At 46.8% G+C, this 25,000-nt stretch overlaps 3 protein-coding genes across 4 annotated transcripts; 1 reads left to right on the top strand and 2 right to left on the bottom strand.

Annotated features, from left to right (window-relative positions):
* Nucleotides 1-2,309: 2,309 nt before the first annotated feature.
* Nucleotides 2,310-3,419, top strand: LOC109403871 (uncharacterized; the record flags this gene model as incomplete). Its single annotated transcript, XM_062847435.1, is given in 2 exon segments — nt 2,310-2,454; nt 2,518-3,419. Coding segments are annotated over 2 exon segments (1,002 nt in total).
* Nucleotides 3,420-3,433: 14 nt separating this feature from the next.
* On the bottom strand, nt 3,434-21,464 carry LOC109403870 (trichohyalin). 2 transcript variants are annotated; one of them, XM_062847433.1, is made up of 12 exons: nt 21,309-21,464; nt 20,755-21,150; nt 19,511-19,635; nt 19,267-19,418; nt 18,556-18,612; nt 17,928-18,089; nt 11,698-12,095; nt 8,981-9,096; nt 8,579-8,626; nt 8,414-8,461; nt 8,286-8,333; nt 3,434-4,516 (listed from the first exon to the last, which is right to left on the bottom strand). In XM_062847433.1, exons 1-12 carry the CDS (start codon nt 21,384-21,386, stop codon nt 4,096-4,098), a joined length of 2,049 nt encoding a protein of 682 aa, XP_062703417.1. In that variant the 5' UTR covers nt 21,387-21,464; the 3' UTR covers nt 3,434-4,095. The 2 variants fall into 2 exon arrangements, with proteins under 2 accessions (XP_062703417.1, XP_062703418.1); XM_062847434.1 differs by lacking the exon at nt 20,755-21,150.
* A 380-nt stretch (nt 21,465-21,844) lies between these two features.
* LOC134285827 (protein anoxia up-regulated) lies at nt 21,845-22,588 on the bottom strand (the record flags this gene model as incomplete). The annotated part of the gene is given in 1 exon segment (XM_062847436.1): nt 21,845-22,588. A coding segment is annotated over 1 exon segment (328 nt), but the record flags the coding sequence as incomplete, so codon positions are not given.
* Nucleotides 22,589-25,000: the final 2,412 nt, after the last annotated feature.

Below are 25,000 nucleotides of genomic sequence, written 5' to 3'. Positions count from 1 at the left end.
TTCATGTTTTTTTTTCATATCCATTATCATAGTAACCGTAAAAAGGACCAGTGACCTCTCTGGCCTACCCGTGACCACCGGAATGTGCCTTGGAGGAACCTATTTCGAGGACATTTTGGCCATTGCGCCAAAACTAGGCATGTGACGGCTCTAGCTTCATGATTTTGCATATTCATCATCATAGTAACCGTATAAAGGACCAGTGACCTCTCTGGCCTACCCGTGACCACCGGAATGTGCCCTGGAGGAACCTATTTCGAAGATATTTTGGCCATGGCGCCAAAACTGGGCATGCGACGGCTCTATCTTCATGATTTTGCATATTCATCATCATAGTAACCGTATAAAGGACCAGTGACCTCTCTGGCCTACCCGTGACCACCGGAATGTGCCCTGGAGGAACCTGTTCGAGGACATTTTGCTCATGGCGATAAAACTAGGCATGCGACGGCTCTATTTTCATGTTTTTTCCATATCCATTATCACAGTAACCGTATAAAGGACCAGTGACCTCCCGGACCAACACGTGGCCGCCGGAATGTGCCCTGGAGGAACCTATTTCGAGGACATTTTGCTCATGGCGACAAAACTAGGCATGCGACGGCTCTATCTTCATGATTTTGCATATGCATCATCATAGTAACCGTAAAAAGGACCAGTGACCTCCCGGACCAACACGTGGCCGCCGGAATGTGCCCTGGAAGAACCCGTTTCGAGGAAATTTTGGCCATGGCGACAAAACTAGGCATGCGACGGCTCTATTTTCGTGTTTTTTTTCATATCCATTATCATAGTAACCGTATAAAGGACCAGTGACCTCCCGGACCAACACGTGGCTTCCGGAATGTGCCCTGGAGGAACCTATTTCGAGGACATTTTGCTCATGGCGATAAAACTAGGCATGCGACGTCTCTATCTTCATGATTTTTGCATATGCATCATCATAGTAACCGTAAAAAGGACCGGTGACCTCTCTGGCCTACCCGTGACCACCGGAATGTGCCCTGGAGGAACCTGTTTCGAGGACATTTTGCTCATGGCGACAAAACTAGGCATGCGACGGCTCTATTTTCATGATTTTGCATATTCATCATCATAGTAACCGTATAAAGGACCAGTGACCTCTCTGGCATACCCGTGACCACCGGAATGTGCCCTGGAGGAACCTATTTCGAGGACATTTTGCTCATGGCGATAAAACTAGGCATTCGACGGCTCTAGCTTCATGATTTTTCATATTCATCATCATAGTAACCGTAAAAGAGACCAGTGACCTCTCTGGCCTACCCGTGACCACCGGAATGTGCCCTGGAGGAACCTATTTCGAGGACATTTTGCTCATGGCGCCAAACCTAGGCATGCGACGACTCTATCTTCATGATTTTGCATATTCATCATCATAGTAACCGTATAAAGGACCAGTGACCTCTCTGGCATACCCGTGACCACCGGAATGTGCCCTGGAGGAACCTATTTCGAGGACATTTTGCTCATGGCGCCAAACCTAGGCATGCGACGGCTCTAGCTTCATGATTTTTCATATTCATCATCATAGTAACCGTAAAAGAGACCAGTGACCTCTCTGGCCTACCCGTGACCACCGGAATGTGCCCTGGAGGAACCTATTTCGAGGACATTTTGCTCATGGCGCCAAACCTAGGCATGCGACGACTCTATCTTCATGATTTTGCATATTCATCATCATAGTAACCGTATAAAGGACCAGTGACCTCCCGGACCAACACGTGGCCGCCGGAATGTGCCCTGGAAGAACCTATTTCGAGGACCTTTTGGCCCTTGCGCCAAAACTAGACATGCGACGGCTCTATCTTCATGATTTTGCATATTCATCATCATAGTAACCGTAAAAGAGACCAGTGACCTCTCTGGCCTACCCGTGGCCACCGGGATGTGCTTTGGAGGAACCTGTTTCGAGGACATTTTGGTCATGGCGCATTGTTGCGAATGTGCATTGTTGCCATAATTTATGAACAATTTAAAGTCCAATTAGTTTTGAGGAAGTTGTTCTAATGACTTCCTCGAGTCCATTTGACTTAAAAATATTTCTTGGGATGACTGTCGTGATAGATTATTTCGCATGTAGGTTTTTTTAATTTTAAGAGGGTTCTTAGACTATTTTCTTAAGGTCCGTATTAGATTCTACAGCATTTCATATTTGATACTCCCGCAACATTCCTACGGTTTACCTATTTTGATTCTCTGAAGCAAGTTTTTCCCCCACTGTGCAATGGATGACAAAAAGATCCGAACTTTCAGTTGACTTTCCCTCTTAATACAGACGGCTACGCCGGGTGAACGCATCCGCCCAAACCGATCCAGTGCATACGAAGCTCATGAAGGAAGTGTCCACCGATGAACCCAAGGACCTGATTCCGATGGTGGACGAGGAGATTCTCACCGACGGCAATCTGGTGATACGGGAAATTGGAAACTGTAAGACCGCGGTACAAAGTAGGCTATGCAACGCATCGATCATTGACACCTCTGTTTCCACAGTTATCCTAACGCATTCGGTAGCTCAGATGACGGAGTCGATCCCAACGCTGGACGTCGCAACGCAAACGGCTCTACCCCGAAGTGGCATATCGTTTCGGAAGTTCCTGGACAGTGGGGCGGCGGGTGATGGTCCGGCACCGAAGGTGGTGGTAATTGACGAGGCACCCCCTAGTGAAGAAGCAGTTCAACAATCATCCAGTCTGGAAGAGTTGATGAAAATCGACGAGAAGATCAAGCAGTTCTTCAGAACTTCGGACATGGAGGAGCTGGATCATCTGAACGATTTGGAGGATCGCAGCAGTATCGACAGCGTTAAAGAACAGCCTACCCCGGATCTGCTGGCGGGTTCGTCACAGGACGCAGCCCAGCACAAACCGCGATTCCTGGAACCTCCGGCCTTCAACTCCTGGCAGAACTTGGACTTTTCGGACGAAGAGTCCGAGCAGTACGTTCCCCGTGATCTACCGCGTCGCTCAATCGGCGAAGGCAGTCGACCGTGGGCCGAGTTCAAAGACATGGTGATCGGATCGCGGCTGGCGAACATGCGTCTCTCCCCCATCCCACCGCGTCGGCCACGTCCTAACAAGAAAACCGTAACCTGGAGTGACCGGCAGCACCGGGCCGTGTCCGATCTGCTGCACGAGGCAACCGCCCTGGTGGACATGTTCGATCACGTCTCGATGCTGCTCGGACCGGACATCAGGCTGCACTCGATCCCACCGCAGGAAGACTTCAAACTGCCCCCGCCCAAGTGGGAACCCCTGCTGGCCAAGTCCTGCGATCTGCTGGAGGAGAAACTGGCCAAGGTTCGGCACCTGACGTTCGAGGACCTGGATGAGGAGTTGTTGCTGCAGCCACCGGTTAGGACGCAGCCATTTAGTGATCTGGAGGTGACATTGTAAGAGTGTAGACAGAGTCGATCTTTAAAATTCTTTATTCTCAGTTTGTTCAAACTTAACAGATCTGTGTGTAATAATTGTGTATGTGTACGTGTGTCTCCATGTTCGAAGAAGTATCATTAAACACTAAAACAATGACGTAATTCTGAGAGAAAAGCCTTACATTATTTTCGAGGTGGCAGCGGCGACGGCGGCTTTTCCGGAAGCTACGGGTTCGAGTTAAAAGCGGTAGAGAAATGCACTAGAGATGAAGTGTTCAACACCCCGTTGGCTGCGTCCTTTTGATCGGTCATCCACGAGCGGCGTTGCCGGGGATGTCCCGTACGGTTCGCTGAAGGGCCATTCAATATAGACTCCACGATCTATATCCCGAGTGCTTCCGTACGGGTTGGGAGTGGCTGGAAGCACAGCTACTGAGCAGTTGAGTTCACGGCGTCGGATGTCTACGAATGTTGCGATCATTTTATGTTTCCGAATAGGTGTCGAGTTCGTTTCCAATGAGTTTCCGGCGGCTGGTTGGGTCAGCCGCCGTTAGTTGTTAGTGTCTTTCCGAATTTGGGCTGCGTTTTAGCGAGCGGCACGAAGCCTTGAAGCCTCGTGCCTACACGGTTTACTTGAACACATCCATTAATCTTAACGTAGTATCTTAACCTATGCGTCGAGGGCGATGTTCGCCGGTTTACTCTTCAGCAGCTGGGCTTTCCTCAGTCTTGACCTCTTCTGCGGCGACGGCGGGTTCCTCAGCGGCCTCTTCAGCTACCGCGCTTTCCTCGGTCGCCGGGGCTTCGGCGGCGGCGGTTTCCGTAGCTGGAGCGGCTTCCTCGAGCTTGGCGGCCTGACGCTTCAGCAGTTCCTCGTCCGACTGGGCGATGGCCTTCAGTTCGGTGATCTCGCGCAGCAGTTCGACGTTGTCCTCCTCGATGGCCTGCTTCTCCAGTTCGTTCAGTCGGGCCAGTTCATCCTCGCGGATCTTCTGCGCCTCGTTGATGCGGGTTTCCTCTTCCTCCTTGCGCTTCTTCTCCTCCTCTTGGCGGGCTTCGTCGGCCAGGCGGGCTTCCTCGGCGAGACGGGCCTCTTCGGCGAGGCGTTCCTCTTCCACTCTGGAAAGGACGGGGAAAGTGTGATCAAGTACGCAGCCAGGAAATGCCCCAAAATGAAACGCAAAAGTGTGCCAAACAGTTCATTTTTAGTGAACTTGGCATTTTGGTTTGAACGATGCCATGTTCAATCTAGGCAACCATGGAAACGAGTTCAGTTTCTAAGGAACACGGCACTGTCCAACGTGAAATTGATGAACTCGTGCATCGATCCTTTGCACGTGTTCACTCGTCTGACGTTTGAACGACACACCGCATGGTCCAATGCACGAGTTCACTAATTGAAGCGGTGCCGTATTTACAGAAAATTAACTCGTTTTCATGGCCACCTAGATAACACGACTCCGCTCAAACGTCAAACGAGTGAACAGGAGTTCCGTTCCTCGGGAATTCATCCTGGAGTTCTTCGGGAATGGACTTATCCACCGATGAACCGAATTCATCGCGGTCCGAGAATTTTGACACTAGAGCGGGGTCTGTTCCAATCAGAATCGTCCAATTCTGATTGGAAACGGCCCCGCTCTAGTGTCAAAATTCTCGGACCGCGATGAATTCGGTTCATCGGTGGATAAGTCCATAAGGTGTTCCTCGAGAATTCCTTTAGCAGTTCCTCGGGAATTCCTCCAGGAGTTGCTCGGGAATTCTTTCATGAGTTCCTCGAGAATTCCTTTCTCGGAAATTCCTCCAGGAGTTCCTCGGGAATTCATCCTGGAGTTCCGAGGGAATTTATCCGGGAGTTCCTCGGGAATTCCTTCAGAAGTTCCTCAAGAATTCCTTAAATTGTTCCTCGAGAATTATTTTAAGAGTTCCTCTGGAATTCCTCCAAGAGTTCCACGGTAATTACTCCAGCAGTTCCTCGAAAATTCTTCCAGGAGTTCCTCGGGAACTCCTCCAGAAGTTCCTAGAGAATACCTTTAAGAATTCATCGAGAATTTCTTCAGAAGTTCCTTGGGAATTTCTCTACAAGTTGCTCAAGAATTCCTTTAAGGGCCAATCCTCCAAGAGTTCGTCTGAAATTCTCCCAGAAGTTTCTCAGGAATTCCACCAAGAGTTCCTCTGGAATTCATACTGGAGTTCCAATGGAATTTCTCCGGGCGTTTCAAGGGGAATGACATATCCTTTTCTAACCGGAAAGTCCGCATTTATCCGTTCCTAACCGTCGCTAACCGCTGCTAACTGAGCAGCAGTTAGACGCGGTTAACGACGGTTAGCAACGGATAAATGCGGATTTTTCCGATTAGCAAAAGAAGTGTCATTCCCCCTGGGGAGTTCCTTGGGAATTCCTTCGATGGTTCCTCGAGAATTTTGTTTTAGGTGTTCCTCCAGAAGTTCCTCAAAAAATCTTCCAAGAGTTCCTCGAGAAATCCTTCATGAATTCCTCGGAAGTTTCTCCAGCAGTTCCTCGGGAATTCTTCCAGGAGTTCCCAGAAAATTCCTTCATGTATGCATCGGGAATTTCTCCACGAGTTCCTCGGGAAATCCTCTGGAGCTCCTTGGGAATTTCTCTACAAGTTCCTCGGGAATTCCACCAGAAGTTTCTCAGGAATTCCACCAGAAGTTCCACAGGAATTTCACGAGGAGTTCCTCGGGAATTCATTCTGGAGTCCCAAGGGAATTTCTCCGGGATTTTCTCGGAAATTACTTCAGAAGTTCTTCGAGAACTCCTTTAGGTGTTCCTAGAGAATTCTTTTAATAGTTCCTCGGAATTTTCTCCAGAAGTTTCTCGAGAATTCCTCCAGAAGTTTGCCCACATCTTTTTCTGGAGTTCCTCAGGAATTCCTTGAGAATTTCTCTATGAGATCCTCTAGAATTCCCGTAGGAGTTGCTAGAAAATTCCATGGAAAATTGCTCTATGTATTCCTCGGAATTCGTCTAGGAGTTCCTCGGGAATTCCTCCTAGAGTTCATCGGAATTTTTTCCAGGAGTTTTTTTTGGGGATTCCTCAAGGAGTTACGCGGGAATTCTTCCAGAGTTCCTCGGAAATTTCTCCTCGAGTTACTCGGAAATTCTTCAAGAGATTCTCGCGTATGCCGCCAGGAGTATACCTCTTGGAGTTTCGGAAGTTCCTCCAGGAGTTTCTTGGTAATTCTCAACGGAGTTTTTTTTCTTGAGAATTTCTCTAGGAACTCCTTGGAAATTCCTCCAGAAGTTCATCGAGAATCTTTTTAGCGTTTTCTCGGGAATTCTTCCAGAAGAATCTCGGGAAACGTTCCAGGAGTTTCGAGAAACTATGAAGAACTGCTCGTGGAATTCTTGGAGGGATTCCCGAGAAACATGTAACTCCTCGAAAAATTCCCGAGGAATCCCAAGAGGGATTCCCAAGGAACTCCTGGAGGTTTTCCGTGAAACCTTTTAAGGAATTCTCGATGTACTTTTGGAGGAATTCCCGAGGAGCTCCTGCAAGAATTCCCGAAGAACTCCTGGAAGGAATTTACCGAGGATCTCCTGTAGAAATTCCGGAGGATCTCTTGAAGGAATTGCTGAGGATCCTTGGATGAATTCTAAAGGAACTCCTGGAGGAATTGTTGAGGATCTTTTGGAGAAATTCTCGTCGATTTCCTGAAGGCTCTCCAAGGATCTTCTGAGGGAATTTCCGAGAAACTCCTGGAGGATTTTTCGATGATCATCTCAAGCAGTTCTCGAGGATCTCCTGGAGGAATTTTCGTGGAACTCGTGGAAGAATTACCGAGGAGCTCCAGGAGGAATTTCCGAGCAACTCCTGGAAGAATTTACGAGGTTCTCCTGCAAGAAATCCCGAAACTCCGGGAAGAATATCCGAGGAACTCCTGCAGGAATTCCTGATGATCTCCTAGAGGAACTCCCGATGAAGTCCTAGACGAAATCCCGGGAAACTCCTGTAGGAATTTCCGAGGATCTCCTGGAGAATTCCCAAGGAATTCCTGGTGGAATTTCCGGGGAACTTCTGGAAAAAATGCCGAGCAGCTCCTGGAAGAATTCTCGGGAAACTTCTGAAGGAATTCTTGCCAAACCTATAGACGAAATCCCGAGGAACTCTTGGAGGAATACCTAAGGATCTTCAGGAGGAATTCTGTAGGAATTCCCGAAGATTGCCTGGAGCAATTTCCGATAAATTCCTGGAGGAATTCCCGAGGATCTACAGGAGGATTAGCCGACAAACTTTTCAAGGAATTCTTGGAGGAATTCCCGTTAAACTCCCGGAAAAAATCCCGAGGAACTCCGAAAGGAAATCCCAAGGAACTTCTGTAAGAATTGCCGAGGACTTCCTGGATGAATTCTCGAGAAGCTCCAGAAGGATTTTTCGAGGATCTTCTGGAGGAGCTCCCGAGGATCTCCTGGTGGAATTCCTAAAGCGCTCCTAGAGGAATCCCCGATGAACTCCTAGAGAAGTTCCCGAAGAACTCGTGGAGGAATTTCCTAAGAGCTCCTTGAAGAATTCCCGAGGAAGTCCTGGAGGAATTTCCGAGGAACTCCTGTAGAATTTTCCGAAGAACTCCTGGAATAACTTGTAGCAGATGAATTCGTGTTTGGACAATGAATCAATCGACTTCTCCATCGGTGAACTGAATTCCCTCGGTCCGCGATCGGTCCGTGACACTAGAGCGGGGCCATTTCCATTCAGAATCGTCCAATTCTGATAAGAAATGACCCCGCTCTAGTGACAAAATTCTCGGACCGAGTGAATTTGACTCATCGGTGGATAAGTCCATGCTAGAGTTCACTCGTTTGACGTTTAACCGATGTGGTGCCATCGAGGTAGCCATGAAAACAAGTTCATCGCTGCGTTACTTACCGCTTCTTTTCTTCCTCCTCCTTGCGCTTGGTCTCCTCTTCCTCCAATCTGAAAAGGAAAATCGCTCGTCAACCAAGTAGGCGGGTTTCATTCAGCCTTCAAGGCTTCCCATGATGCCCGAGACTTACCGCTTCTTCTCCTCTTCCTCCTTACGCTTGCGTTCCTCTTCCTCCAATCTAGACAGCGGAAAGTTTGTTTGATTAGTTTGTGTAAACATTGCTTTCGGAAAAACATCAAAATCTTTGAAATTTGGAAAACAAGTCAAAGTAATGTCAAATTAATGCCAATCGTACCGTTTTCTTTCCTCTTCGGCCTGTCGTTTCTGCTCTTCTTCTTCCAATCTGCGAGTGAAATTTTGAAAATCGTGCATTGTTTACATTGCCAATCGAGTAGGGTTTTTTTTTGTTATGACGAACGGTTCAGCTTTTCGCGGCGATGGTTTGGGAACCCCTAGAAGGCAAAATACCCCCGAGAGGGTACAATTCCCCCGAGAGGGATCAATTCTTACATTCGAACCAAATAAAACATTACGATGAGTTTAGTTGCAAGAAATGTTCTCAATACTGAAAAACTCCTCCAAAAAAGGTGAAATTACCCCGAGGGGTACACCCACGGGTAAAGTTACCCCGAGAGGGTAACTTCGAACGATGAGCCGCGGAAAGCTGAACCCACGAGGGCATACTCGGCAAACCTACCGTTTTCGCTCTTCCTCTTCCTTGCGTTTGCGTTCCTCTTCCTCCTCCTTACGTTTCTGTTCTTCCTCTTCCTGTTTGCGCTTCTTTTCGGCGGCCTTGCGCTTCTTCTCCTCGGCCTGTGTGGAAAGATACTCCGTTAAGAAGGGCTGGTAAGACTGGTTTGGTTGCCCGAGACGAACATCGCAGGAGAGCTTTCGAGGTTATCTGAGTAGGTACGTGAGGTTTGTAAGCATCTACAGTGAAAATCTACAATTACTTTGTAAACTTCGCGGAGGTATGGAGGAAGTAGATTCTACGAGGTCCATCCGGATGTTCTGGGGAAATGGCAACGAATCCTGGACCTCGGCCTGAAGTTTCTTCTGGCACTCCTCCAGGAGGTCTTTGGGAGTTCCTTCGGGAAATTCTTCCGGGAGTTCGCTCTGGAGTTCTATGGGATTTATTTGAAGAGATCCTTCGAGAATCCCTTCATGGGTTCTTCCGGGAATTCCTCCATGAGCTCTTAGAGAAACCCTCCAGGAATTTCATCGCGAATTCCTCCAGAAGTTCCTTCGGGAATTACTCAGGCAGTTCCTTTGGGAGTATCTGCTGGAGCTCCTTAGATTTCTACAACATCCCTTCATGAATTCTCCCAGGTGTTCCTCGGTAATACCTTCAGGAGTTCTATGGAAATTCCTCTAGAAGTTCTTCGGGAGTTTCTTCGGGATTTACTCCAAGAGCTCCTTCGGGAATTCCTCCAAAAGTTCCTCTGGGAATTCGTCCATGAGTTCCGTCACGAGTTTTGTTTTTGGAACTCTTCCAGGAGATCCTTCGGGAATTCCTCCAGGAGTTTTATAGGACTTCCTTCAGGAGTCTTTATGGAATTCCCCCAGAAGTTCATCGGGAATTCCATAACGAGTTTCTTCAGGAATTTCGCCCCCAGTAGTTCTACGGAATTCTTCCAGAGTTTCTTGGGAAATCTCTCCAGGAGGGGATTCTTCCAGGAATTCCTCCAGGAGTTCTACGGAAATTCTTTCAAAAGAACCTTCGGGAATTCCTCCGAGAGTTCCTTTCTCTTCTGGAATTCCTGGAATTTCTTGGAGAATTTTTCCAGAAACTCCAGAAATTCCTCCAGAAGATCCTTTGAAAAATTTCCCCGAAGTTGCTTCTCGGATTCATACAGAAGCTCTTCATGAATTCTTTCAGGATTTCTTCGGGAATTTCTGCATGAGTTCTTCGCGAGTTTTTCAGATGTTTCTCCGGGAAGTTCTTCAGAAATTCCTTCAGGAATTTCTCCCCGAATTCTTTGGAAATTTCGTCAGGAGTTCTTAGAGAATTCCTCCAAAAGTTCTTTGGTAATTTCTCTAGGAGTTCTACGAGAGCTCCTCCAGAAGTTATTCAAAAAATCCTCCAGGAGTTTCTTCGGGAGTTCCTTCAGAAGTTCCATCGGAAATTGCTCTAGGAGCTCTTCGGGAATCCCTACAGAAGTTCTTTGGGACTTCAATCGGGAGTTTCTTCGGGAATTCCTCCAGCAGTTTCTGAAGAATTCTTCCAGGAGGGCTTCGTCCAGACAACCAGTAATTGTATAAGATGTTGCATAAGATGATAAAGTAGATGTCAGGTGCGTGCATGCCTCCACTTAGGCGCATGTAAAATGTACGCATCTCACCTTCACTTTAACATCTTATTCAACATCTTCTTCGATCACTGGTTGACTGGGCAGGAATGCCTCCGGATTTTCTACGGGAATTCCTCCAGGATTTCTTCAGGAATCTTTCAGGAGTTCCTGCGGGAATTCTTCCAGGAGTTCTGTCTGGAATTTCTCAATTTCAAGAAAAACCTCGGGAACTCCTGCAATAGTTCCTTCGAGATTTGTTCCAGTAATTCTCTTGGAATTCCTCCAGAAGTTCCTCGGAAATTCCATCAGGAGTTTCTTCAAGAAATCCACTAGAGGCTCCTTCGAGAATTACTCCAGCAGTTGATTCTGATATTACTCCAGCAGTTTCTTTGGGAATTTTCTCCGGAGTTCCGTCTCGGATTTCTACAGAAGTTCTTCATGAATTCTTTCTGGTTTTACTTTAGGAATTCCTCCAGGAGCGTCTTCTTATATTCCTGCAGCATTTCTTCGAGAATTATTTCAGAAATTCTTCGAGAATTATTCCAGGAGTTTCTTCGGGAAGTTCCTCAGGATTTCTACGAAAATAGCCCCAGGAGTTGCTTTGAGAATTCCTCCTGGAGCTCCAGGTGGTGTTCGGTAATTCCTCCAAGAGTTCCCTCGAGAATTACTTCGGGAGTCCTGCTAGGAGTTCTAAGGGATTTCCTCCAGGAGTTCGGGAGTTCTTTCAGGTGTTTTCTTTTCGGAAAATCCGTCTGGTAATTCATCCAGGAGCGTTCTTGAAATTCCTTCGGCAATCCCTCCAGGAGTTTCTTCGAGAAATTCCTCCTGGAGCTCCAGGTGAAATTCGGTAATTCCTCCAGGAGTTCCCTCGAGAATTACTTCGGGAACCTCAGGATAGTTTGTCATTCCTTGAACTCCTCCAACGTCAGCATTATGCAACATTAGTGATTTGAAGGCAAGTTTGAAGAACTTCGTTGGGAGTGGCAAGGATCCTCCACGTCCGAACTCCGACCAAGTTTGGGAAGTCCTTGAAGTACCCTGAAGTCTACGCTAGGCACTTTCGTTAATACCGCAACTACTCCTTGCAATGCTCGTCTCACACCCTCCACCCCACCCCACATACCTTCTTGGCTTCTTCAGCCAGTCGCGCTTCCTCAGCCAACCTCGCCTCCTCGGCCAACCTCGCCTCCTCAGCCAACCGTTCCTCCTCAGCCCGTCGGCGTTCGGCTTCTTCAGCCGCGAGCCGAGCCTTTTCAGCCGCCAGCTTGGCTTCCTCCTCCTGTCGGCTCCTGTCCTCCTGGCGCTTCTTCTCGCGCTCCAACGATTCCTCCTCCTTCTTCTTGGCTTCGTCCAGCAGCTTGCGGCGCTCCTGCTCCAGGTTGACCGGCTCGTACCGGACCTTGTTCAGCTCGCTGACCCGATCGATCTTGTCCTGCTTGTCCTTCAGTTTGTCATCGGTCGGGTCGTCGTACAGCTTCGGATTGTTGAACTTGCGCGTCGGCCGGGCTGGATTTAATCTCACTAGGAGAGAGTGGCGGGACAAAGAACGAGAGGGGAAAGGGCGAAGAGAGAAGGAGAAACAGAGAACAACGCAGTTAGGGCGTGTTGATGGGCATGTGAAGAAGATCGATCGTATGATGGTTGATAGCGGCGCGGCATTGATGGCGGTGGTGCGAGTGAGAGGGATGAGAGCGAGAGGTGAAGAGGAGGCGGAGTTTGCGTTAGGATATGAGAGATAGATGCGTGTACGTGCGGGGTAATGGCGCGAAAGAGAAAGAGAGATGGACAGGGAGAGGAAAGGACACAGAAGAAGAGCCAAACAAGAGAGTGCACTAGAGAGAGTGCGTCATTAGTGGTAGTAGGCGGCGGGTTGGTGCGATAGTTTCCCGTTGTCAAGGAAATGACCCAAAGGAACGTTGATTGTCCCGGTGTCAGGCGAGTTCTGTCAAAAACGTGTGTGTGCACGCAACCCCCAAAAATGGACGCAGCCAATTCGCGCAAAACAACAACAATTGACGTCGCAAACGTGAGTTTGGAATTTGACGTTTCATCGCGTTTCGGAGTAGCGTTAGTTGGAACAATCAAATAAAAAAAATCGCAAAAATCAAACGATACGGTACGATACGGTGTGAGTGAAATGTCAAATGATAGGATTCAATGCCTTCTTTGATGGTTAGGGTGGGTAAACGATCACGACTGGGTGGGGGTAGGGTGAATGGGCAACATGTTAGACAAGCGCGCGAAGATGACAATAAGGAAGTTTACTTACTTTTAATAGTGGTTAAACAAGTAGTGTTGGTTTGCGGAGTCGCATTCATCGCTCGTATTGAGGGGTTACTCAGGCGAATTCGGGAGGTTTTTTGATATTTTTGTTTGATGTCAGATTGATTTTATTTGAAGAAAGTTTTGAAAAATTATAACATTTTGAAACGATATACACAGAGTGGCACTATGCAGCACCTCATGGCTTGCTTTGGGCTTGGCTATTTGCTTTGTACACCTACAGCTAGAGATCACGACTAAATACAAAAAAAAAGTAGAAGAAAAGTTCCACAAGGGGGGCTCGCGCATGCTACAAATCACAGATTTCTCTACAAACAACGGGACTACAAGGAGGCGGCGGTGGTTACTGAAGAAAGAAATGTAGAATTAAAGAGAGAGCTTCTACGTTTGCGTTTATTTGTTGATCATTTTCTTTTACCGAAAGTTCGCTTAACTTATGTACATTTGGTTGTTTTTATTTACGTCATCTTTCAGGTTTGTTTGTAAATATAATGTTTCGATTCAGTTTGCTTAAGAAATATTTATTTATTATCACCATGGAAACGTAGAAGGTTATGTTTTTATCTCTTCTGGTTTTCCCCTGTAAATAGACTCAGTTTTCTTCGTTTTCTCTTAAAATCTGTTTGTAAATATTCTATCTCTGAGGAACAAAATAGAAACTCTGTTCACAGTAGTAGGCGGTGTAGGTCTGTCTGTACGATTTGAGCTAAAGCTTATCATTAAAATGTCAATCTCCGAGGAGTAGTTGAGGACTGATTTTGAGGCAATCTGCTGGCATAATCTACGCGTCGAATCAACACAAAAAAAAAAACGGAAACTGTCGACGGCGCATTCGTTGTTTTCAAACTCAAGAGCTTGCATTGTTTGTTGTGCTAGTTTTCTTCCGATTGACATAAACGAAAAAAAAAATGCTTACTTGGATTAGATTTTTAGGCGGCTTCCGAAACGGGGCGTTAGTTTGTTGAGGACAAAATAATAATCAAAATAAATGGAATTCAGTTTCGGCGCCCGTCACCCGCGCGCGCAAGTACGCAGCCGAAATTTTGACGGCAACCAAATAAAAACATAACCAAAAAAATGAGACAAAAAGAAAAATGAAAATCAAAGTAAACAGCGGCGGTGTAGCAAATCATACCGAATTTGAATCGAAATGTTATATTCCAATCTGTTTGTTTATTTGTTTTTATCTCTGTGTTTGTGTGTTATTATTCAGAAAATAAAAGATCGTAGCTTGCGGCTGCAAATGTTGCGCTGAGAAGGGCAGTTTTTTGTGTTTAGATTTAGTTTTTTGGAAGATATCAGTTCAGTTTTAAGCGTCCAAGTTAATGTCGCTGCTATAGATGCCCTTTTTGTCCCCGAGTTTCGATTTGCGAACAACTTTAGTTTCTGTTTCGGTTTCAGTTTCAGGTTCAGTGCGAACTGCAATTAGAACGACAGTTAAGTATAGGAAATTAGGTTTGTTTTAGTTTGGAAAAAAAGAGCGGAAAATTTTACACGAAGAAGAAGAAGAACAGATCGAGTGCAGTCAGTCAGACATACAGAACATGACAGTAGCCACGGACACAGAAAGAGAGAAAGTTAGATTCTTCACATTGTCGAAACGGTTTTTTGACAGATCGGTGTTGTTTTCGGTGTGAAATTGGCGTGATTCGATGGCGTGACGTGACGGTGAACTTGTGACTGGGCAGTGTGACGGGTTTTCCTACCGGAGTGACGAGGTTTTGTGAGTGACGAGGGGTCTGAGTCGATCAGTGAGCGCGAAAACAACGAGAATGGCAGCACTGATTGAACTGTCATTGGTTTCGAAGGATGCAGCCGTTCGGAGTTGGTAAACAAAGTGATTTCAGTGTGAGAACAAAGAGAATGGCAACTCTTATTATGATCAGAGGACGCAGCCAAGAGTCGATTTGGATGACAAACGAGTGAATGCTGGAAATGTTGAGTGAACGTTGCAACAAATGCTTACAAAAATCATGAACCGTAATGCGTTAGTAATTGTCCGGAAATACAGTAGACGTTCGCTCGGTGCAAACGGTTTAACTGCAATGCTTTTTAACTGCAAGTCCACTAAGTGCAACCATTTTGCAGTTATCGCACCGCTATCTGTCAAAACGGAACGTCAACAGAGTTGCGATGTTTTTCAGATGCACTACAGCTGCATTGCGATGTTTTTGAGTGCATTATGGCTGCGTCCAACAGCAATTGACAACTGTTTGACGGCTGTCAGTCGTTGCAGTTAGCGAATTTCATTCGCTAACTGAAACGCAAACATGTTGCACTTATCGAACGTCAACTGTAGTCAAGTTACAGAAAATATGCAACGTGGTATGAAAATGGATGACACATTCCATAAATTTCATAACACAGCCAAATGTAACAGTCAGGTGTTGTTATGGTTGAAATGGGTAAAGTTCGTTGTTGTTTATGAACATTTCTGAAGACTAAAGTTTCAGGCACGCAGCCAAATGCTGAATGACATCGATTGACACATATTGGAAAAACTGGAAATGCATGGCCTTCTATGTTACCGCACACAACATGTTTTTGTACGCAGATCTGTGGTTAGGATGCAATGTAAACAAAGTACGCAACCAAATGGTTCATCAGACGCCAAAATGTCGAAACGTCATTAGTAAACAATGGACCCTGTCGACAAATGAAGTTTGTTATCCACCAACGCGGAACAGACATATCGGTTTACGAACCATCAAAATTGTCATGGCTAACTCGGATTCAGGGGATGGTGGGGGATCTCTGTCTCTAGGGTTTGTAGCTCTTGTAGTTTTGCCAAACGAATTTGCCGCCGTGCATACTGCGCTGGTTCGGGTTGCACATGTTGTGGTAGGTTCGGGTATGCTTCGGGTACAGACTCTGCCGGAACAGGTTATTTTTTATTTTTACTAAGGGGAGGAAGGAAGAGAAAAAAAGTGGTTCACGGTTGTGCAGAACAATAGCGGACGACTACACGCAAAATTTCGGAAGGTACAGTTCGGGGAGGTTCGGTGTCAGTCACACGAAAGGACGCAGCCAATTCGAACGATGCGGGTTTTGGGAATGAGCGAATTTGTTTGGAAGTTCCTGGTGTTAGAAATCGGGTTGCTTTGTTTCCAATTTGGTTTTGTTTCAGTGTGAGAAGAGTGCGTGACCTGTCAGTGGAAGTAGCTTTGTTTACTTGTTTTGTTTCTGATTCCATTTCTCGTATAACATCAGCGAGAGCTTTGCGTTTCTTATGAGCCTCGAGAGATAAAGATTTCTGCGGTAGCCTTCTAAAGCTGTTCGTGGGAGGAAAAACAACAAGAAAAGTGTCAGTCAGTCAGTGGCTGCGTCCGCGCAAGCTCGCGAATTTTGGGAGGGAAAGGGTGTAAACAAAAGAAAGTGGCTGCGTTTGACAGCCGCGTCTGTCATTACTTGTAGTCTTCCAAAGCCTCTTTGGCGTCCCTAATCAGTGCTCTTTGCGTTCTTCTTTGTCGTTTTCGCTGGATTCCGGCGTAGACTGTGCGCGACGCAGATTCCGTGCGGGGGTAAAACGAAGGGTAAACGGGATTTAGAATCGTGAGGGCACAGAGCGATCGGGTAAGAAGTCTGATCATATGAGAAAGGCAAGGGAATCGAAGGTTGCTTTTGACAGTTCGTGTGTGTGATCGTGTGTGTGTGCGTGAGCGTCATTCGAAAATGATTTTCAATTTTGAACTTCTAGTAGCATTTGCAGACTTAAGCAAAACTTAAGCGAAACGTTGTTAGTCACATTGTACCTTAAACGTTCGGGGTTTTGGGCCGCACTCGCAAAGAAGAACAACAGGGGAACGTGAGATTTATCTCGATGCGAGTCAAACTTCGTGTGTGTGTGATCTCTCTGACTGTGTGACGTTCAGAATGGGTTTTCTCTCTTTCTACTAGCTCTCTTGTAACGGAGGGAGGGCGTTGTCCAAATTTACTCGTGGACAAACTCCCGGAATTCGTCCGGCACTTTGTAAGCGTGCTTAAGGTAGTACTTTTCGAGATACTTTTTGATTTTGGTATCCACTAGTAGTAGGCGCGCGGGTTTTGCATAGAAAGGGAAAAAACGTTGTTCATAGGTGAGTGCTTTCGATTTTTATTCGTTTTCGACACGGAAAATTCGTTGTTGAAGAAAATGATCAATTCTCTACACAGCTAGAGGCGTGACGTGGTGTGACGTGGTCGAGGATGTTTCGTAAAAAATGTACAAAATGGATGTCGATGCGATTCCGGTTTGCGTTTCGCACGTTGCGTATTTACACGCGGTAGGTATAGAACGATGTGACGGGATAGGCGAAGAACTTTACTAGGACGGTAGGTGGTTTATAGTAGTAATAATGGCGATCTGACAGGATGAGAAAAACGATATAGAAAAACGTGGGTGAAAAGTCTGTACACTTTCAGTACTACGGCGCGGCAACTATCCAAGCAGTCGTGTGCTGCGCACGCAGCCACTTCAGCAGGAGGAAGAGGGCGGATCACAAACAAATCAAAGTAGGCGGTGGGTGGTGAATCAAAATGCACTCAAAAGAGAGGAAGATGACAGTTCGGGGGAAAATATAATCACAGATGGCGTTGATGCGTGTGTTCGAGCGCTGGAATGATGCGGTAATGCGCGCGTGATGCGAAGAGAAACGTGCGGCAGCCCGGAAGCAGCAGTGCAACACCAATACATATGTATACCACTAGAAGTCATCGTGAAAATCATCGTAGCTTGCTTTGATATTTGTGTTCGTGTGTTCGTGTGTTATGCTAGGGCAGTGTTGCTGGTTAGAGGAACCGCGCGTGGGTTGCCAATCGAAGGGGAAGGGATGTTTTCTGTATGAATGTTTGGTTGAACGCGGATAGTGATTGACATTTTGATGGTATTTCGTGGCGTGTGTGTGTTTATGTTTTTCGTATTTGTTCCATTAAAACAAGGTGAGAGAGATCATTCCTGACATTCAACCGCCGCCGGTGGCGACGTTTGTTCTGGTGCTTGTGGTTGCGATTGTATTGGTTCTGTCTGCTGTTGATGGGTGGCTTTCTGTTTTTCCAGTTTGTTCAACCTACGCTGGTACCGTTCGTGCTTACCTTCCTCGACGTCGGACTTGGCCTGGCTGCGGTTCGCCTTATAGTGCGACATGACATTGACTTCCCTGCCCACCCGGGCGGTGTCATAGTTATAGATCCGCGGCTTGGTCTTCGGGTACGCCTGGGATCCGATAATGCGCGTACTGGCCAAGTGGTTTTTGCCTTTTTTCGGGTCGGGAGCGAAGAAAAATCCGAATAGTTTTGTTTTAAAATCAAAATTCACTCTTTTCAATACATAATTCACAGTGTAGAGGGGAAAAATGTCTAGTTGCTTTTAGTTTTTGCTTTGGTTAATCACAGTTCTGCTTAGAAAAAAAAGATCAATGACTTGGATGGAACAAAAAGGAGCTGCTTTTCATTAGCCTACATACGAATTAGCTCTCTCTCGCGGCGTAGATTCCACCGAGGTTTCGGATTATTGATCACAGATGGCGACACAAAAATACCTTTTTCGACAGAAAACAAAAACAATCCAAAATGGCGACGGATGTTGACACGAATGGAGAACAATCTTATCGCAGTACACTGGGATCACATCAAGTAGTCTATGACGATTGGGATCGAAAACAGGATGTCGGACACAGTGTGTTCACAGCTTAACGGAGAGATACAAAATGTCAATACTAACCATCTTCATCGACGTAGTACGTGTAACGCCAGAGGATATCGTCCAACAGGACGTATTCTGTTTTGTTTGGGGACGATATTCGTGAGGACCGGCATCCACCGGGGGGAGGATTCGTGCGGAGCAAGAAGCCGGATGAAGGTTTATGCGCATTTATCAGTGGTTAACGGTGGTTCAATGGACGTGTTGCGGATGTGTTGCAATAGCGGCGCGCAAAAGAAAAGCGAAAAGAAATAAAACGAAACGAAGGAAGAGAAACAACTGTCAAAAAACACGGACGCTTCTGGTACAAATGGAACACTAGGATCGCGCACACAGTAGGCTGGGTGAAATCGGTCAACCTGTGGGTTTCAAAGCGTGATGGCGAGGGATGCTCCAAACGAGGTAAAGAAACTTTTCCTCTGTTTAATCTAAATGCTAAAACTACTGAAACCTCAAATAGTAAGGGGAAAAGGTAATAGGCGATAGATAGATAGATAGGGATTTTCCTTTTTTTATTGCTTCCTAAGACAACAGTAGACGCTTGATAAATGCAACGATTGGGAGCTGTCAAAGAACGCAGCCACAGCCTCAATCCCGTCATTTCATTTGACAGCATTGTGACAGCACTCACAGTAGTTTATCAAACGTCTACCACCTGGTCGTCTGTCTGTTTTTTTTTGCGCAGGTGGACAAAGCGTGCGGTTGTTGCGAGACCGTGCGGATGACACTTACCGACGTAGCGGGAAGCGGGCGAGTGGTATCTGGCCATGGCTTCGATATCCCGGGCAACGCTGCGCAGCGGGTCGGTGATGGTGTTCTTGACGTACGTCTCGCTGTTGAGCTTGTTGTGGTGGCTGAACGGGTCGTACACCCACCGCTTGGGGCTTCAGTGGTGAACGGAGATGGTGGTGGTGGAAGGGGAAGAGTTAAACGTCAGTTATTGTTTTGGAAAGGGAGAAACTGAGAGACGGCGTACTTTGGTTCGGCGGCTGGAACGGCTGTCTGCAGGGATGGGCCCATAACGCGTGGCACTGGATCGTTCAGCTGGCGCAGCAGCAGCGCACTCGAGTTGCGGATTTCACGCTTTTCGTCCTCAAATTCCTGTACGTTTTGTTTCCGGTTGAAAAATCGTGTTCAATATGGTGTTTAGAAAGTTTGACTAAGGAACCGTTCAACGTTCTGTTCTGTTGTTTTGTCGACGAATCGAACGAGCTCTACGCTTGGCTGCGTGCTGGTTTTGTTAAGCGCTTCGCATCCAAGTAGGCGGCGTTCGAATCGCTGACAGGTGGTCACGTCAACAACAAGCATATTTAACAGGAAAGTGTACAGTGTTAGCAGCGCAGAAACTGAGGTAATTGTGAATTCTTGTGAATCATTTTAATGAGCAAAAAAGCCCAGTAGGCGTTACCGCGTGCAGACGTGTTTTGAACTGCTTGTCACATTTATTTCACCGCGTTCGTCAACTTTTTTCTCGCAATTTCGCTGACGATTTGGCCGGTGCTACGCCATCCGCAAAGTTCTTCCGCGTGGGAAAGTGTCAAACGAGTACAGCAAGAATTCACAATCGTCTCATTTCCATTCAGCCAATTAGTCAAGAACGAAGAATTTCAAGGTTCGTGCACTAGCGCACGCGGTGGTTCTGATTCAGTGGAAGTAAACACAAACGAAAAAGATTGTTAGTAGCACTAATATAGTCTCATGTGATGGATAGGATGATGACATGGGATGACACATGATGGCGTGACACATGACCTTCGCGCAACGGGCGTAAACAAAGGTACGACGAGAAACACCTCGTCCGTCACGCCCGTTTGATGAATCATCATGACGTGACAGGCTGCGCGTACAGTGGATCCCATGCCGATCCACTCAAGAACTGAGCGTGCAAGGTGATGATGATTGATGATGATGATGAGAACGCAAAGTGTGTCATGATGAGGTGAATGAACGCGAAAGTGGGTCAAGGTCATCGCACAGAAGGTGCGACGATCGGTACAGTAGATCGTGAGGTGTGGTGAAAAGTGTTTTTGATCGAACCAGAGGCGGCGTAGCGCGTAGTAGGCGAGCACAGTAGTGTTACCCTGGGTGACAGGAGGTAGGAGATAGATAGCTTTAGAGAGCGGGAGCTACAGTGGCAGGGAGCTCTACGTCTATCGTCCAAACAACTTGCGGTTTCTTTGAGGTGTTCTGTGTGGTGTTGGTTTGTACATCGATTCTTACCAAGTAGGATGGCGAGTTGTAATACTGCTCGAGGGCGCTACTTACGGGACTGGCACGGTATTTACGTTCGATACGATCGAATTCTTTGTTGACGATCGACGGACGCAGGTAGGACGACCGGATGGCGACCACCCGTGCCGGCGAGGAGATGACGCGGACTGGCGATCGGACGGCCCGGACCACGGTGCGGATCGGGGACGAGATCACCCGAACTGGCGAGCCGAGGACGCGGACCGGCGATCGGAGAACGCGGACGGGCGAACCGTACACCCGCATCGGCGATACGGTCACCCGGCCTGGCGACGTGGCGAATCCCGTCAGTGGAACAATGCGCTTATGGGCGACGTATGGCATTGGGGTGCGATAGGTGGTGGTGGTAGTGGTGAATGTATCGAGCTGAACAGAGTTGTTTTGTTGTGGGAGACGGTGGTGATCACATGGGGTTCAAAAACATAGAAAACACGTTAGAAACAATGGCACATCGCGGTGCACGTGTGTGTGTGTGGGTGTGTCGACAAGACAAAGATGTCGACGTGTTGGACTGTCATACTCACTCTTGGCACTCCAGAATATCGCAGAGGCGTCTGTTGAAAGAACAACGGGAGAACGGAAGCGTTAAAACAACGGATCATTGATTGGCGCAGTCGTTGCGAAAGAGAAGGACAGACACGTGGAGACAAACACACGAGAACACATAGGAGAACAGAACATCACAGAATTTCTATAGCGACAGACAGGTAAGTCATTAGTACAGTGGAATGTCAGATGTGTTTTTGTTTTGATTTGCAAGTATAAAAACAAAATCAATTAAAGAGAAGCAGTGTCTAAGTAAGAAGAGAAAGAGAGGAAACTGTGGCAGTGTGAGTGTCAAGCAAGTGCAATCAACAAAGCGTGAGTTCGTGTTGTGCGGCGCTGCCGATATCGTCGTGGCTTACTTTGATGCGTGCGGCGAGCGTGCATCGTCAAACACCTGACTGTCAGAATCCGAAGAGATCGAGCCAGCGAGCCAGAAACATCGCATTCCACTGCACCTCTGATCGATCGACTTGGAAATGGATACGGTTCGTTCGGGAATAACAAAACCATTTCGTTTGTGTTTTTGGTAGAGTTTTGAACTCAGTTGCTCATTTTTATTGGTTTCAAAAAAAAATCCGAAGACAAAAAGATTACACGAAAAAAAGCTTTTCTATCAATGGCTCATACACTTGAGAGAGAGTAAACTTGTTTGTATATGTGTTGTTGCTTATTTTTATGTAAATTTTCTCACCGCCTCCTTTTCCGAGGGGTGTCGTTCCAATTTCTCATTGGTTTTTGTGTTTGTGTGTGTGTGGTGGTGTTCGTGTGAATGTGTGTGTGAAGTGTATCACTTCGTTACAATAAATAGTTATTAGTCACAAACAATACAAATGTGTTTCGAATTGACATTTTTTTTCGGTTGTTGTTGACAAACACAGAGTTAGAACATTTTATGCAATATTTGGCTGCGTGCTTTGTTTTGAAGGGGGCTTAGACACGGTATGAGTAGTGTCTGTAGGTGGTTCCGTGTGGGAGACGGCCGGATGTGGTCGAGCTGTAGCTGTAGCCGCCCGGTCCACCGCCGGTGGTCGAGGTGCGCTCGGAACTGTACGAGTAGCCACCGGGGCCGCCACGGCTGTTGCGCTCCGAGGTCGAAGAGTAGCTCGACGTGGATGTCGACGGACGCGACGAGTACGGATCGGCACTGGAGCTGCTCGTCTCCGAGCGAACGGTCTTCGAGTAGGAGTACGACGACTCGTCGCGACGGGGCGCTCCAACATCAGACGACGTGGTGTAAGAAGAGGAATAACGAGGGGTCTGTGAATGGGGTTTGAATAACAACATACAGCATTCAGACACAGAAAACGGATTGATGAGGTGTATTCTTAGAAGGTAAGTGAGCAAGACTTCGCGTAACTATTTTAACTGACGAAACAAGAAATTGAAACAAGTTTGTACTCTTAAAAAAATTACATAAAAATAATACTGATTCTAGAACGGCTGCGCACTCGTTTGAAACCAAAGCTACCAAGTGTCAAAGTACGCAGCCTACTAATGGCACAAAGCGCGATAGTTACCGTTAGTGAACCTCTGACCGTAACAAACATCAGGGCCGTTTCTGTTGTCGTTAGTAGGTACGCTACTGAAAAGGTTATTCGTTAATCGTTAGTCGGGGTCGAAGTTTCGGGAACAGGGGGACGGACGGACAAAGGATTCCTTTTTCTAATCGGTGATGACTAGGCCTCGGCCTAGTAGTGCTTGTGGTAGCTCCTAGCGTAGCCGGGCTCGAAGAAGATTACATGGCGCCGCTGTTGCTTGACCGGGGCTTCACCGTGCAACCGGCGCAGCACGGTGTCGACGTTGTCCAGGTCGGACGTGTGCCCGGTGGCCCGAGCGTACTCCTGGCGAATGGATTCGTTCAGAATGCGCGACCGGTTCCGGTCCCGTGGCGACATGTAGTCATCGATCGGTCGCGCCAGGATCCTCGGGTCCGGTTCGATTCCTTCGCGGTTAATGGCCTCCAGAATGGAGACGCGCTCCTGCTTGCGGGGACGATGTCTACCGAAGGCCGTGACCGGATCCGGAATCAGACTCGGCCGCGGCACAAAGGGAACCTTCTCCCAATCGACGCCTCGCCTCTGCAAGAGAACATACAACAGGAGAGACACACAAAGTGTTGGTTGGTGTTGGTTGCGTCCTGATTCGGGGGCTATACGGCCTGCTAGATCGACCGGTTTTGATGTTATTTTCTTTAAATTTACGTGCGCAGGGATCAGTCCTAGTAGGCGGGTGGAATGTTAGTCAGAGCTGACGTAAGCAAATGTTCTGCGAGAGACGATGATTCACCGTCGCCACATCTCCAAAAATGAAAAATTGCGACGCGGTTTTTGCGCTTCTTTCAACTGAAATGTAAACATTTTCCCTCATCATCTAGTTTCGATTCCCATGGAAACGAACGAGTGCCAAACCCAGGTGGGTGGGTTGCTTAGGTATTGCGATTTCCCGACTGGATCGACGAAATCTGATACAAAAATAGCTTTTCCATGAGTATCGATCGTCCGAAATCGTGAGTTTTTCATTCCTGTCATTCGTCGCCATCGTTATAAATCGATTTCTGACTTGTATCTTGTAAAAATTAGGCCACTTCGGCTGTCGTCCCACTTTCTCAACGGATGAACCCATTCAACCAGTGGGATTTTCTTGTGCGCGCGATCGGAGATTCGCCGGCGGAGCTAAATTTAAAATTTTCCTTGTGCAATTCTCGATGTGGGTGGAAAATTTGCGTCTTTCAGAATCTGAGGTGAAGACATCATTATTTTTCGGTCTGCGCGGTCGTGATCGTTTTCGTCTTCGTCTCCGTCTGTATACTGTATGGGAAGAGTGGGTGTATTTTCGAGGTTAGGTGACACCAGGGAGTAGGCACTACAGAGTGGAAGTTTACTGAGCGAAACATTTTCCCAAACGCCGCCTACTCAGATCTTGGTGGTTGCGGTTCCCCAGGCCAACCGACGGCCTACTGCGATCGGGCAGAAATAGGCTGGTAATCGTTTTATGAACGAAAATGTTTTTCGGTTTTGGGAATCTCTCTAAAAAAATGAAAATTCGGCAATTATACGGGAATTGGTTCAGCAAAGTCTGAAGGACAATTATGAGTTTCTTCGGAAATTCCGGACGCAAATGTATCTGAATGTATCCGACAATTCTGATAATTACTTGGGAAATGCCTCCGACAATTTTCTTTGGGAATTCCTTTGAGATTTTCTCCAATAATTCGCTGGGGAAACTCTGTGATTTATTTGGCAAAATCTTAGAATTTTATTTTTTGAGAATTCCTCAGGCATTTTCTTCGGGAATTCCTTTGGAAGTTGATCCGGAGAGTTTAATCGATTTTTATTTTGGAATTCCTTCAATATTTCCATGGTAACTCCGGCAACTCCGTAGAAAATTTCGTTCGCAATTGCTTCCTTAAGTTATTTCTTTCTTGGACATTTCCTTTGGGAGTTATTCCTCCAAGGAATTTCCTTGGATATTTCTTCTGGAAATTTCTTCAACAATTCCTTCGGAAATATATTCGTCGTCGTCTTGGAAACTGCTTCGGCAAATTCCTTGGAAAATAGATTCGGCAATTCCTTTTGGATTTAATTCGGGCTTTTTTTTTGAGAATTGCTTGTTTTTTTTAGTAAATTTGGTATTCCATTCGGCTATATCATCGGAAATTCGTTACTTCGGC

The sequence above is a fragment of the Aedes albopictus genome, chromosome 1 (assembly GCF_035046485.1).
Source record: "Aedes albopictus strain Foshan chromosome 1, AalbF5, whole genome shotgun sequence".
Classification (NCBI taxonomy): Eukaryota; Metazoa; Arthropoda; class Insecta; order Diptera; family Culicidae; genus Aedes; species Aedes albopictus.
The sequence above is the reverse complement of the archived record's forward strand: the minus strand, read 5'-3'. Positions and strand labels throughout refer to the sequence as shown.

Excerpts from the sequence above, each read along its gene's own strand:
- LOC109403870 (XM_062847433.1), bottom strand. The coding sequence starts at position 21,386 with ATGATCCGTTGTTTTAACGCTTCCGTTCTCCCGTTGTTCTTTCAACAG. Across the intron at positions 9,097-11,697 it reads TGGCTGAAGAAGCCAAGAAG|GCCGAGGAGAAGAAGCGCAA; the intron begins GTATGTGGGGTG and ends CTTTCCACACAG. Across the intron at positions 8,334-8,413 it reads GAGGAAGAGGAGAAGAAGCG|ATTGGAGGAAGAGGAGACCA; the intron begins GTAAGTCTCGGG and ends TTTCCTTTTCAG.